Genomic DNA, 13,656 nt, shown 5'->3' with positions numbered 1-13,656 from the left:
AAGATTTTCTTAATTCAATTTTACTCATTAAAAGTAACACCTTGCATCATTCAGTTCTAACCCCAAACCAAATGTACAATGATATTGTAAATAATTTTAAGTTACTCCCTAAATACAGAGATTTTCCTGTAAACATAGATGTAAGCAATATTCATATTCTAATTAATATAGCCGATTTAACTTGTTACTATTTCAACAAAAAATTAATGTTCATTGAAAAGATTCCACTTGTAACCTTAGAACATTTTAATATCTATAAAACTGTGCCATTGCCTATTGCACATACGGAGGGTAATTTAAATTCTTTCGCTATGATCCTCCCTTCGGAACAATTTTTAGCCTTGAGCACAGAAAAACTATCTTATATATATCTCAAAGATTTAAATGATTGTAAAAGCATACTTACCGATACTTACCTTTGTGAAATAACCGTTGTCTACGCAGTACTTAATAACCCTTCATGTGAAATCGAAATAACTACTAAAGCCTTAACTACCCTTAAGGAAAACTGTCCTGTTAAGGTCATGTTTGATGATTTAGATATTTGGCATAAGCTAAATAATAACAAATGGATATTTGTACAATCAAAGTCCACTAAATTGTGTATTGAATGTAATCAAAATGTATCTGAGTTAGTTATATCCGGTACAGGTGTACTAAATTTACCAATAGATTGTGTAGGTTTTCATAAAAACCTTAAGTTGGTGACTAAAGTGTATCCTAAAACATAGGTATGTTGTAAAAGTGTAAACAAATTAAGTAATAACATTTCTATTCCAAAAATCAAGATTATTAACCTTGATAATTTAAAATCAATTATTTAGCTATTTCAGACATGTCAATGAAGGATCTAAATGAGATCAAGAATCCTAATAATTTTAATAATCATGTCAGCTTTCCTATTTTAAGTATTTTCTCTGTAATCCTAGTCTTTAGTTTTGTTTTTGTATATTTTTATAAAAAAGGCAAATGTTCGAGAAAACTCCAAGTTTCCAATAATATCCCATATCATATATTCCAATAATAAATTTGTGTAAAATAAATTCTTTTTTTAAAACTCTAAATCCGGGACTTCGTATAACAGTGCGCTGTGCCTGTGATAGTTTTTGGAACCTTAGAGTCATGCCAACATACGTAATAAGAGGAACAGTATACAATGCCTTCAAGAGCGTTACAATTCTTAAAAGGCCGGCAACGCACTAGTGAGCCTTCTGGCATTGTCAGTGTTAATGGGAGGCGGTATCACGTAATAATTGATGAGCTTCCTGTTATAAAATCAGTGGCGCTTTTTGGATAAGAAGTCCAACTTGCTACTTAATTTTTCAATTTCAATTATCTTCATTCAATTTGGTTTTAATATCAACCATCATGAGTAGTTGGATATATAGCCACTGCTATTGAGCTTTAATCAAATGAACTTTAAGCATATTTTCTGAAATAGGTGAGGCCTATAACGCAAAAATATGCTTACATCATCATTACACTTTGTAATTTTACTTTTCTTTATTGACTTGAGGTTTATTTTGAAGTCGTCACATCAATGTCAAAAGTTTCTTTATTTACACCACAGATATGTAAGGATGTATGTCAATTATACATCTTGTCTCTAGCTTATTAATTTTAGTTGGCTTTGTCAGGACGTATTTGACATTTTTTGGTATAACATATATTGTAAACGTTTTTGTAAATAATGGGGAAAAAAGATAAGAAAAAGGTACTAGGCTGAGTATTTAATGAATAATTATGAAACAAATTTGTTTTAAAACTATTTCTTTTTCAGGGTGAACCACCACCTCAAGGTAATACGTATATTTTATTTACATTATTATTAGATATAATTAAAAGACAGAGGCCACGATGAACACTTGGTGAAAGAACTTTGTTGAGGCAATCGCCATGTCTTAGATCCAACAAGCGATAACGTGTGTACAGAAGGCTGATTGCCAGTGAAATAAAAATGTTTATAGAAACCGTTGGATTTTTTATAGAACAGGAAACAGACAAGAGGCTCATCTGATGCCAACTGCCATGAACACTCAATGCTAGAGTGTTTGCGAGTGCGTTGCCGGCCTTTTGAGAATTGGTACGCTCTTTTCTTGAAGGACCCTACATCGAATTAGTTCGGAAATAGAATCCCGAAGAACCACTGAATTGTTATTACAGCTAAAATTTAACATTTTAAAGTTATTCACGCGTTTTCGGAACTTATTACGGTCTGTAACCAGTTTTAAAACACCTTTCACTATATTTTTTCCAGATGTCGAAGTTCAAGAGGAACTGGTGCTCACGACGGACCTCGAGCCTGAACCGGAAGAAGTTCAGTACACAGACACATCATACACCAGCGCATCGTTTGAGAGCTTACCTCCTGTTGTTGAGGGTATGTTTAGCTTATATCAATACTTACATTCTTTAGTAGAGGATTTATATTCTTAACGGAAATGTATTAGATAAAAAAAAATGATTTCATTATCCGCAGTCAGACTTTGACAGTTTTCGTGACACAATGTTTCATAAATTTATATTAATCTACCGATTTGCGTGGTGAGGCAATGCCCAATTCATGGACTGATGATTTCCTATATAAAGATATATTTTTCAACTACTCAACCATCCACGAGTAGCTCATGGTGCATCGTGATTAACCAGCCACCAAAATTGTTTCGTGATTTTATAGGGTAATCTGACATTTCAATTTGGGTGTAATAATGTTACGTACATTGTAAGATATTCTTGCAAATCTATCACTAGAGAGAAATTCTGATAATCCTTTTTGAGCTCCCCTAATGTCTGTAAATAGGCTGACAAAAGACTTTCTAAGTCTCGACCCTAAATGCCTTAAATCGTACTCTAATACTTTAGAGATATCAAAGCAATTATTTTTGTATAATTCAACAGGAGACAAATGAGCCTTCTGGGCAAATGTTCTGGTTTAAATTTATCTGTTTACCGACGCCCATGCATGGCCAGGAGGTTCGCAAGTGTGTCACTGGCCTTTAAGGTAGCATTACGCTCTTAAAGTCTTCTTTTAAAGTTACGTAACAGTTTGGAAACACCTTACATATCTACGCAACGCCAAAGAATCTAAGTGATTATAAAGAACAAGGTCATCAACGATTCAAACTGCTCTGTGTTGAATGCGATCAAATTGTAGAAGCTAATATTGGGGAGACCCTGCCCAGAGATGAGAACAGGTCTCCATATGGAGCGGAATTTACGCTTTATAGTGTTATAAGCGATAGCCCGGTGTGAAGTACGAATCGCCTTGCTTAGTTCACCAACCTTCTTAGAGATTAAGGCTGAGGCTTTAAGGGTAGCGCCTATGTATAGTGGTGTTACGTGAAACGACGAAGGTTCTTAGTCATGAACGTGCAAACTTGTGAGACCCCAAGTTTTGACTTCAGACACAAGTTGTTCCGACCGATTTAAATGGTATGGTGTCCCCAGTCATCCGCATAGCAATGAACGCTACAGAACTGAAACATGATTGATATGCAGTAGTGAAGTAATACATAGCCTTGGGGAAACCCAGAATTTATTATTTTATGTCGGAACATTCACCGTTGACAACGACCTTGATGGTGCGATCGGCCAAAAAGCGGGAAATCCAGTCGCACAATTTCTCGGGTAGCCTGAGGTATACCCGATCGAAGGATTTTTCTATGTTGAAGCTGACCGTCAATGCCTCCCCTTTGAACTCTATTGGTAAGTGCCTAAGGTATTCTAAAAGATCACCTGCCGAACGACGACTGCAAAACGTACTACTGATAAACAAAATTGTACTGGTAATGGTAGTTTAATAAACGTGAATGATAAATCATGAGAGGTGGCGGGTCCAGCGCGCTCCAAGTAGCCCATATATATCTTGTGGATATTACCGGAGAAATTGTCCACCTGGCCCGGCGGGAGACGCCAAGCCTTTTAGGCAAATAAAAAAAAATCATTTTTTAGGAAAGGGAAGATTTGACACTTCCATGGTACCTAGCTTCTCAGCCACAGATTTGCATGATCGCGTGCGTGATAGGTTAGATAGATCCTATTAATAAAATAAAAAAATAAACGTCTCAAAATTATTTGTGGTTCAGAATTATAATTGATTTAATAAAGGATATTTGGTATTTTATTTAGTAAATAATGCTGAGCAACATATTATTCGAATAGAATGCGTCTATGTGTAGTATGAAAATTAAGTTTACGTCGACAAACTGAAAATATCGCAATAACAATCATAACTTTCCTCTCTCACTAGTTAGGTAAATAAACTTATTTTGTATATTCAATAAAGGATTTAGGTTCAAGAATATGTTTTATGCACTCTGATATTTTTTACTCTTGATTCAAATAGTATATATTTTTATTTATGTATTTATAATTAAAACACAATCCAGAAATTAAAAATAATTTACACGCGAAACAAAAAAAGCATAAGAAATTAATAACGAAAAACAAAATTACATAATAAAAAATACAAAAGTATAATAGAACTTTTGTCAGTTTACTCAACGGAAAATATAAATGTCCGTTAACCTATGTAATTCGTTGACTAAAGTAATCATGCCCTTTTCGGAAGGTTAGTCCTCAGAAACCACAAACAACCACTTCGTCATCGGACTTGCGACACCCAAAATACCGTTTGATCAATATTATCTTAGTTACCGTCTACGTTATGACTGAGAGGAAATAAAAACTCTTTTGTGATTTTAAATTGCTTAATTATTTGGTTTTGTTGTTCCAAATATTTGCTTTATAAACATAATATTTGGTTAGTCAGTTATTGATTGCATTATACATTAAGACAAAGCTGAAAAAATATATCTCTCATTTATCGCTTTTCCCTTTAATTTTCAGAGATCAAGCCGAAAAAGAAGAAGGGCAAAAAGAAAGCCGAAGAGGTAAGGCATCTTACAATGAGTTCAATGATGATCAGTCGTTTGATTAATAAGAAAAACAATCGAAATTGTTTTTATTGATGAAAACTTCGAATAAATATTGATACTAATAAAGAAAAAAATGTAGGTGGTCGAAGTGGTTCGAAAAACAAGCAGTGAACAGTTCCAGTGGTCCGAGGAGTCTTTAGTTGGTGGTAAGTATACTTAAAAAATATTAGCCTGAGAAGGCAAAATTATATTTGTGTGTTAGTAATTTTATACTCGCCTATGAATTCATTTTTTTTTCATAATACAGAAGAACAGCAGAAAGTGGAAGAGGAAGAAGTTGAATCAAAAAAGAAGAAAGGCAAGAAGGGAAAGAAAGGGAAGGAAGTGGAAGAAATTCCCGCCTTTGAAAAGGTAATGCCTTTTGAAGAATATTTGTAAGTCCTATTGTTTATTAATAAACCGTTAACGTCGAAATTTTATTCTACGCGAGTATAACACATACATATATATCAAGCTTCTGTACTGTTTGGATCTGTTCTTAACTTCCTCCATAATTCATTGTTTCCGTATGACGCACAAGTGCTTGTAAGCAATTGTGAACAATGAGAACTATACTATCTTAATGTTTGCGTTTACCTCCGTAAAGGGACACAATTAACACAACCGTTAATTTAAACACAAATTCATCAAAATTAACTAAGCCATTTGATTGGTCTTAAAAACCACAATATTTGTATATACAGGTTAAAATAATAAATGCAAAGTATGCTCCTATACGGTGTTCGTGTCGAGTGAACTCGTTTTTATTGTTGCTACTGTTAATAAAATATCAAGAACAATTCTTTTGTTTACCATAGCAACGCTTTGAGCCAATTTTATATATTATCTAACGTCGGTAAGAAAACACTATTGTATATAATCTTTAAAATGATTTAATGAGTTATAACAAAGACAAAATAAATTATCTCTGATTATACAAATCGTGTACTTAGTCGTTAAAGTCTAAATAAAACCAAATTATAATTTTTTTAACGTAATTCAAATATAAAAATAGACATTGCAAAGTGTAAAGAAAGGTTGCTTGACAGCCCAAAAATTGGAAAAGTATGAATAAGAAGGAGAGAGAAGCATGGCTTCAGCAGCGTATAGAAGAATGGAGAGCGGAGAAAGAAGCAGAAAAGTTAGTTTTGTTGGATAGTAGACATTTAAAAATAGCCTTCACTTGTTATCCATGTCCATAACTTTACTAGGTTTTATTTAAGTCTGTAACAACAGTCCGAATTCTCCTAAGGCCGTCTCAAATAAAAACAAATCACATACTACAAACGCGATTCATATTAAATTGTTTGGTCTCAGTATATTTAAACTTAAATAATTAATACTAAAATTTAGTATTTGCCACATGGCACAATTGTGCATTAAAATGCATGAATTTAAATTATTAACGATATAATATCGTTGTTGGCACATGTGTTCTTACCCATGCTACGTTGTTTCATATAACTCATTCGTGGCTCACCACTAATAAATCGGTAGATTAATTTAGCCTGTTTTTAGTTGAGAAAGGTGAATTGGTGTAAAAAGTCAATTTGGAGAAAGTAAATAAAATTGCAGACAAGCCATTTTAGCTGGAGCAAAGGAGAAGAGACTAGCCCTGGCGCGAGAAAGAGCAGAATTGATGGCAAAAGACAATGCCGAGTTGGAGATCCGAAGAGATATATTAGCCAAGACGTGCGTTTTGTTTCATAGTAAGTTCTTCAGTTACTAAAAAGAAATTGGATGTTAAATATTTTTTAGATTGACGTTTCAAGGATTATTTCTTTTAATAAGTACCTCCTCATTTATTTAAATGTATATACGTTCATTATCTATTTGTAAAGGTGGCTTGATGTTCTAAAGCCTCATGACGAAACAAGGATTGTATCGCGTACGCACGAAAAGATACATATACAAAAAATATCTTTGCCTAAAGACAAATGATCAGTTCAATAGACCAAGAAATGACATGGCCTTTCTCCAATTGGGTTGATACGTACTACATGTAAAATATTTATTTTCAGAATTTGAAAAACAGAAAATTGACTATGCGAGAAAGAAACAACTGGAGGCGGAGGTGAGAATAATAATTCAACATAATAAAACATTTTTATCAAACTATAATTATTCTTTAACATTTTTCAAGGTTTTGTAATCCGATAGTTTTAAGGATAATAATATACGGAATGTAAAATCAAAACAAACACGGATCTTCAATCATGATTACGATTAATTTCACATAGAAAGCTGTGACCACTGAGCAGTAGAGCAGTGTCAGGCTAGTGGTTTCAACGGCGGGTTGAATGCCTTGACGAAACCCGGGGCCAATGTTAAGGGCGAGTGGGGGGCTGAGATGTGTTTAGTGGGCAGGTTCTCGCCACCCCTCTGAATACTGTGTACCAGCCCCACAGTCCTCGCGTCGAGGTCGATATCCATAGCGTGGACTGCATAAGCGCATTTTCACTTCATTAATTGTGTTTCAACGTGCGTCTGTCATCCCTGGTTAGTTCCTACGCTGTGCACCAATAGACCTTTCTGTCTATGTGCGCATTTAACTTTCACTCGTACGGGGAAGGAAAACATCGTGAGGAAACCGGCATTGCTTAGACCGAAAGAGTCGAAGATGTATGTCAGGCACAGAAGGGTGATAGTGATAGTACACTTACTTGCCTTTTAGGAATGATAACGGAACTTTACGGATACAGTCACCTGAGGCCTAAAAGGTTGCAAATCCTCGTTTTATAAGCAAATAATAGGTTACGTTAAGATTTTTCAAATTCTTTTAGTTTTAGTAATCATTAACTGCTATTCGATTCAATGAAGAATAACTTTGAAAATAGTACTTTTAACTTTAAACGGTTAAAAATATTCGCTTACTAACTGATGGTGATACAGAGACTTGTTTATTTTAGTTTAAACTTATGGCTTATTATAATGGGGTAATGCTGCTGATGTCGAAACTATTTTCATCCTGCAGAGCTATTCGAGCAATCTATAATTTAAAATGTAGGTAATCTCTGAGGGATAAATTCAAGGAAATTAATAGACTTACCTTTCCCTCGCAACATATGTATGGTACACAAAAATACCTATAAATATAATAATATAATGGTGACAATTTACTAGAATTGAACATACGCATAATGTTAATACTCGGAACAAACGCAGGCTGCAATTTCCGTGTACTAGACTATCTATAGTTAGTAATTATTTTTTTGGGAAAAGGGATACTTTTATTTATGAAATCAGAGGCTCTTTTATATCTGCCTTTTAATAAATTTAAGAATTACTACTTACGTGGATTAAAGGGCCAGGCTGCTCCTAATTAATTTGCGATGTTAAAACAAATTTAAAATAAGTGTTGTTTGTCATAGTCATTTTGTATAATGATTTTAAAAGAGTAACGAGACTTTTTCTTTTTTGCCAATGTGTAGGGATGTCTGCAATACAAATTAAATGATGTGGAATAAGTGATACCTGTATCTTAAATGCCATAATGAACACATTTTATTTTTATTTTACCGTCTCGATAGTGGTGTGCTGGTCACTTTTATAACTGTATATGTTTTTTTTTAAATCGTGTTATATATCTCTATCATATATCAATAGTAAAATATATGTAAGATGCCCTGCTCAGAGCTATGTCTATTTCCAGTGGCAACAGTACCTCCGTTGTGACGGTCTACCAGATCCGAGGGTTGTGACGCAAATGAATACGTACATCCATCTATGGCAGAAGGCAGCCTGTGATGATAATGAGTTGGAGCTCAGGTGCAGAGATGCGTTACCGGTAACAAACGTCATCAATAAACGTACTATAGAGGATCTATTAGATAAGTAATGTTTGTCGAGCTTCTATATCTCTAAGTGTGTTTGTGTGATAACCATAACATACAACGGCTATTTAGGTTTAGGTTTATGGTGAAGCACCATTATGTGGAACCACTTGCCCACTGAAGTATTTCCGAACCAATTCGACTTGGGGTCCCTCAAGAAAAGAGAGTATCTATCCGTTCTTAAAAGGACCGGCAACCTTGCGAGCCCACTGGTAATGATAGTGTCTATGAGAGGCAGCACTTAAAATCATATGAGGTTTCTGCTCGTTTTCCCCCTGTTTTATAAAAATAAAATCACACCAGTCTAGTTGATATATACATATCTATCTATAAATGCTTAAAGCAGTGCAATTTCGTTATAGTTCCTTCCAATACCGTAGCGCTGATGTCGGAACATAACTCAAACTTGAAATCGGGAATGCTGTCGCTGTTATAAGTTACCGAGTTTCAGTATTTAGGAGCTTAGCAGACGTTACACCCTCAGACAAACAAGCTTTACGTGTGCGCCTGCATTCTCTGCTCATATTGAACAGGACCATTTAGATTTAAGCTATGTGTTCTTCGCCTCTCTATTACGAGCTGTTTGGCCGAATCAAAACTGAGAAAGAGCATAAATTAATTTGTTTCTCAGATGTTGGCGATGCTGGAAGAGATTGTGGCAAACTCTCGACAATATACAGCGCTTCAAGCGCAGTCTTATAATGAGGTAAATAGTTATAGTATACGCGAATATAATATTCTAATATATAATATTCTCATGTCACGGTGTTTGTAATTAATTGTTGTATGAAACAGTATACAAAAATACATACAACCCTTAATTTTCAACCCTCTACGATAAACCGCTATTTTTTATTATACTCTATAAGTAGTTATTTTTATTAAACTAAAAAAATGTCTCCTTTAAATAATATAGATTGGTAAACGTTTGCCGGTTTAACTATAACTATAAGTATAATAATATAGCTTTAGCTGATTTGAGAGGCCGGCAACGCATTAGGCATTAGGTAACCTCAGGTGAGGCTCCAACCCGTCTGTCCCCGTGTTATATAAAAATAAAATTCAATGAGGTTATGGGCAAGTAGGTGATGAGTTTTCATGTTACTTTACTTATACCTCTTCCCTAACACGGAATAGACTTTATTATAGTCATGCATGTACTTTAATTTGCTGGGACTATATTCCTTGGGACCCCGAACCACTTGGTGTCGCAGGCTGCAAACTGTTACATTTTTGTTTCTTATTTAAAGTTGCTGGGCTATCCATTCGCATAGATTCTCCAGATACATTCTTTGTGCTTCTGAATCGTCGACTTTTGTTTCTCAAACTTGACAGTTTTCCTAAGATCTTTTCAATTCGAACGCCCAGCGTCAGAAGAATCGCATTTTAGTCACATTATAATCATATTAATATACAATTCAGGTACGAATAGCCCTTCGTGAACAACTATCCCAAGCTATTCAATGCGCTTCCTACTCCCTCCTACGGGACTTGGAACATTGTTTGGTCTGGGACTCAATCCAGCTAGCAACATATGGAAGGGAGTTCAATGGCCTTATGCTAAATATTTGGGTTGCAATACCCTTGCCTACCAGGAAACGGAAGCCAGTGGAACCTGAACCGTAAGTTTTCTAAGGCTTTATCTTTTATTGATCACTATTTATAGTACATTAATCTCTGCTATTACACGTTAGATTGGTTCCGCCTTATAGGAAACGTGTTGGAGGAGTATTCTCCCATAACGCGCTTGTATGACCCATATAACGCGTTATAATTTGTGCATAACGGGTTATGTATGTTAAAGGGGATTTGAATCGAATATTAAGAAAAAAGTATGATATGAACGAAATGAAGTAAATCCTCGCGTTATATGAGGGAGTGAAATCACTGACTATGATAATGCGTTATGAGAGTACCGTGTTATAAGGGGGTTTACAGTATATTGAAAACTAATTCAACAGTGTGGTTTCAGCGTGTAACTCTTATCCGTCTGAGATCGTAAGTTCGAACCCCGGCTATGCACCAATTTACTTACTATATGCGCATTTAAAACTCGCTCGTACCATGGAGGAAAACACTGTTAGGAAACTAGCATGCCTTGTAATCAAATATCGACGGCGCAAGCCCAAAGGCTTATCACCTGAGTGAGACAAAACGAAAGGACTGTTTTGTCCCGCTCTGACAAATTGAGTTTACGCTATGGCTAAAAAGAGATTTTAGTTAAAACTATTAATATAATATAACAGTTTTAAAATGTATATATAATTATTAATATTTTAGAGAACCAGTCGAGTTGACATTTCCCGCGATGCGAGTAGGTGTCAAGCTGCCAAAAATCATAGACGGTTCCAATGTGTGCGTGCGCGCAGCCCGGTCTATGGTAGATCTTTTAAGTGAGAGTTCTAGGTCTTTTGCTTTAGCGGCTGAGATGCCTAATAGATATGAAGGTATGATTTTTGATACGCTGAGTGTTATAATGTTAAGTTTAGTTAGGCGTTACTAAATTGTTTGTTTTTAAAACCCTGTGAGGTTTTCTAGGTTTGCTATTTAATATTATGTTATCTATTTATTTTTATTTATTAAATCTTCTTTACATTACAAATATAAAACACGAAACATCAATTATTAGGGACACTGCATAACAAATAAAATTACAAGTAACACTGAAAAATTATACAATTATCAAAAAAACTAAAAACAAAAAACTAATCTTACGGTTCATGAATCACAATTTAAAATCCAATACGAAAGAATAGAAATACAAGAATTACAAAAGTCACGATTAAGCAGGATAGGATATAGTTAAGAAATGTACGACTCTTAAAAGAGGTTATGGAGGTAGCCAATCGTATGGAATGGAGTATAATTGGTACAGAAGTCTGCGTCATAGAAGAATTTCTTTATTTTAAACTTAAAATCACCGTTAAAAATGGTTTCATGACAATTTGATGTACATTTCTAGATCTATTCGTATTTAATGTAAAAGAGCACATAGAAACATACAAAATAAAGAAAGACCAGGACGTTATTAGAACAGCCTTTTACAAAGAGATCAAAGAAAAAATTACAGAAGTGGAGAAGTTTTTGAAGGCGAATCCGTAAGTATTAAAAAAATACGTTTTCCTTACAAATTGTACAGGGAAATTGTTCGAAAATTAAATAGCGCTTCCAACTTTACTATCATATAGCTTTTGTACGAAATTTCGGAGTAGATAGTAAGTGGTACGAAAGCCTAATACTGGTGTCATTAAAAAAAAATAGCAAATAATGCTTGAAAATATCACCGTGTAACCTCAACTTTTTTTGAGGTGTGGTAAAGAAAGCTGTACCTTTGGCGTCGGGAAATGACGACCCCAACACCCACTGGTAAAATAACCTGTGACAGAGGTTTCACCAGTGCAATCAATGAACCCCCTTCCTCGTGGAGTGCCATGTGGTTGCGGTGCTCAGCCAAATAGGTCGGCACGCCGAGCGTTTTTTAAGCAGTATTGCCGCGCACCAACAGTGTACAAACCGGCTATCCAATAGTTCCGAACCAAGGCGTACCAATTCCTAAAAGGCAAGCTAGCCTCCTAGGTGGCGGTATCACTTAACAGCAGGTGGGCCTCCTGCCCGTTTGCCCTCTGTTATATGAAAAACTATTTTTGTCTTACAAACCACAAAAAACTTTCTGTGAATTCATTACATAAGTTACGTATATTAGAGATTATATACACACATATATATATAAATATATATATATATATATATATACTATATATATAATGATAATTTAAAGTTATGTCAACATTTATTGTTTTAAGCTACACAAAAAATGAGAAAGAGAAAGAAGAATTGGATAATTTGAATATGGCTGAACCGCCATTCTTGCCTGACCCTAGAACTTACATCGGGGAACAAAACGGTATGATATTTAGTATAATTTTAATTAAACAAATAAATATACTTATAAACACCTCTAAAATATATTATTATTATACTAGCGGATCCAACAGACGTTGTCCTGAACAAATGATACATACAAAGAAAAATATCTGCAATTCACACGTGGTAGAAATGAAAACCCAAAAAAAATTGGTTTCAATTAGACGAATGTAGTTTAATATCAATAATAAATTTTGCTAAAAACTACAATGGTTAAACATAATTAATGTTTGAAAGTCGATAAAAGCAAAAAGCGACAATAAAAAGAGACAGACAATCAATTCATAAGATTTTACGTGAGAGGACATGAGATAGGAAGCATTGCTGTGTAGAAATTAGTGTGTATTTGATCATTTTCTGAATTAAAAGAAACATAGATGTGCAAGAAAATTAAATGAGATATTTAATTCAATTATAAAATAAGATATAATGTATGAATTTTTATTATTAAAAACTTCTCATCAAAATCAAATTCTCATTTGCTCCCACGTTTAATCTTATGAATTTATTGTCTGTCTCTTTATATTATTGCGTCTTCGTTTCATCGACTTTCAAATACCAACGATGCTTAAGAATTGCTAAAAAATTTCTAATAATGTAAATAAGTTTCCACCCATCTTGAACAAACAAAAAAATTATAAAAATCTACAGCCGTTTAGGAGTTTGATTACGAACACATGCACAAAAGATGTATATATACAGATACCGGCAAACATCTTGAACAAATGTCCTTGCCTGCGCAGAAGCGATTTTAGGTATCACTGGGAGGGGGGGCGGTAGAGTGACGTGTCGATCACGTGATTGGTAAATCAGTTGACGTTTGTGTCCCGCGCTGTGTACGATGCGCAAAATTTCCCCCCACTCCCTTGTTTAATGCTCAAGAAGTTTGCCGGTATTTGTACCAGCTCTTTATTTGCTATATAGATAAATAACCTAGATACCGACTGCAACCCCAACTACCGGGCTGGTCCAAGTTTTAAAGG

General features: G+C 34.6%; 1 protein-coding gene across 2 annotated transcripts in view; it reads left to right on the top strand.

Annotated features, from left to right (window-relative positions):
- The first annotated feature begins 1,636 nt into the window (after window positions 1-1,636).
- Window positions 1,637-13,656, top strand: part of LOC123717288 (dynein axonemal intermediate chain 7-like) — a 37,604-nt gene continuing 25,584 nt past the window's right edge. The window contains exons 1-15 of one of the 2 annotated variants that reach the window (XM_045673201.1): window positions 1,637-1,714; window positions 1,781-1,799; window positions 2,258-2,380; window positions 4,849-4,892; window positions 5,017-5,083; window positions 5,185-5,288; window positions 5,966-6,057; window positions 6,492-6,625; window positions 6,938-6,990; window positions 8,569-8,703; window positions 9,381-9,455; window positions 10,172-10,371; window positions 11,030-11,196; window positions 11,712-11,847; window positions 12,553-12,653. In XM_045673201.1, the coding sequence (XP_045529157.1) occupies window positions 1,691-1,714; window positions 1,781-1,799; window positions 2,258-2,380; window positions 4,849-4,892; window positions 5,017-5,083; window positions 5,185-5,288; window positions 5,966-6,057; window positions 6,492-6,625; window positions 6,938-6,990; window positions 8,569-8,703; window positions 9,381-9,455; window positions 10,172-10,371; window positions 11,030-11,196; window positions 11,712-11,847; window positions 12,553-12,653 (1,474 nt within the window). In that variant the 5' untranslated portion in view covers window positions 1,637-1,690. Of the gene's footprint in view, window positions 1,715-1,780; window positions 1,800-2,257; window positions 2,381-4,848; window positions 4,893-5,016; window positions 5,084-5,184; window positions 5,289-5,965; window positions 6,058-6,491; window positions 6,626-6,937; window positions 6,991-8,568; window positions 8,704-9,380; window positions 9,456-10,171; window positions 10,372-11,029; window positions 11,197-11,711; window positions 11,848-12,552; window positions 12,654-13,656 lie in introns of those variants that run through there. The other variant, XM_045673202.1, reaches the window with a different exon arrangement.

This window comes from Pieris brassicae, chromosome 12 (genome assembly GCF_905147105.1).
Source record: "Pieris brassicae chromosome 12, ilPieBrab1.1, whole genome shotgun sequence".
In the NCBI taxonomy this organism is placed as follows: Eukaryota; Metazoa; Arthropoda; class Insecta; order Lepidoptera; family Pieridae; genus Pieris; species Pieris brassicae.
The sequence above is the reverse complement of the archived record's forward strand: the minus strand, read 5'-3'. Positions and strand labels throughout refer to the sequence as shown.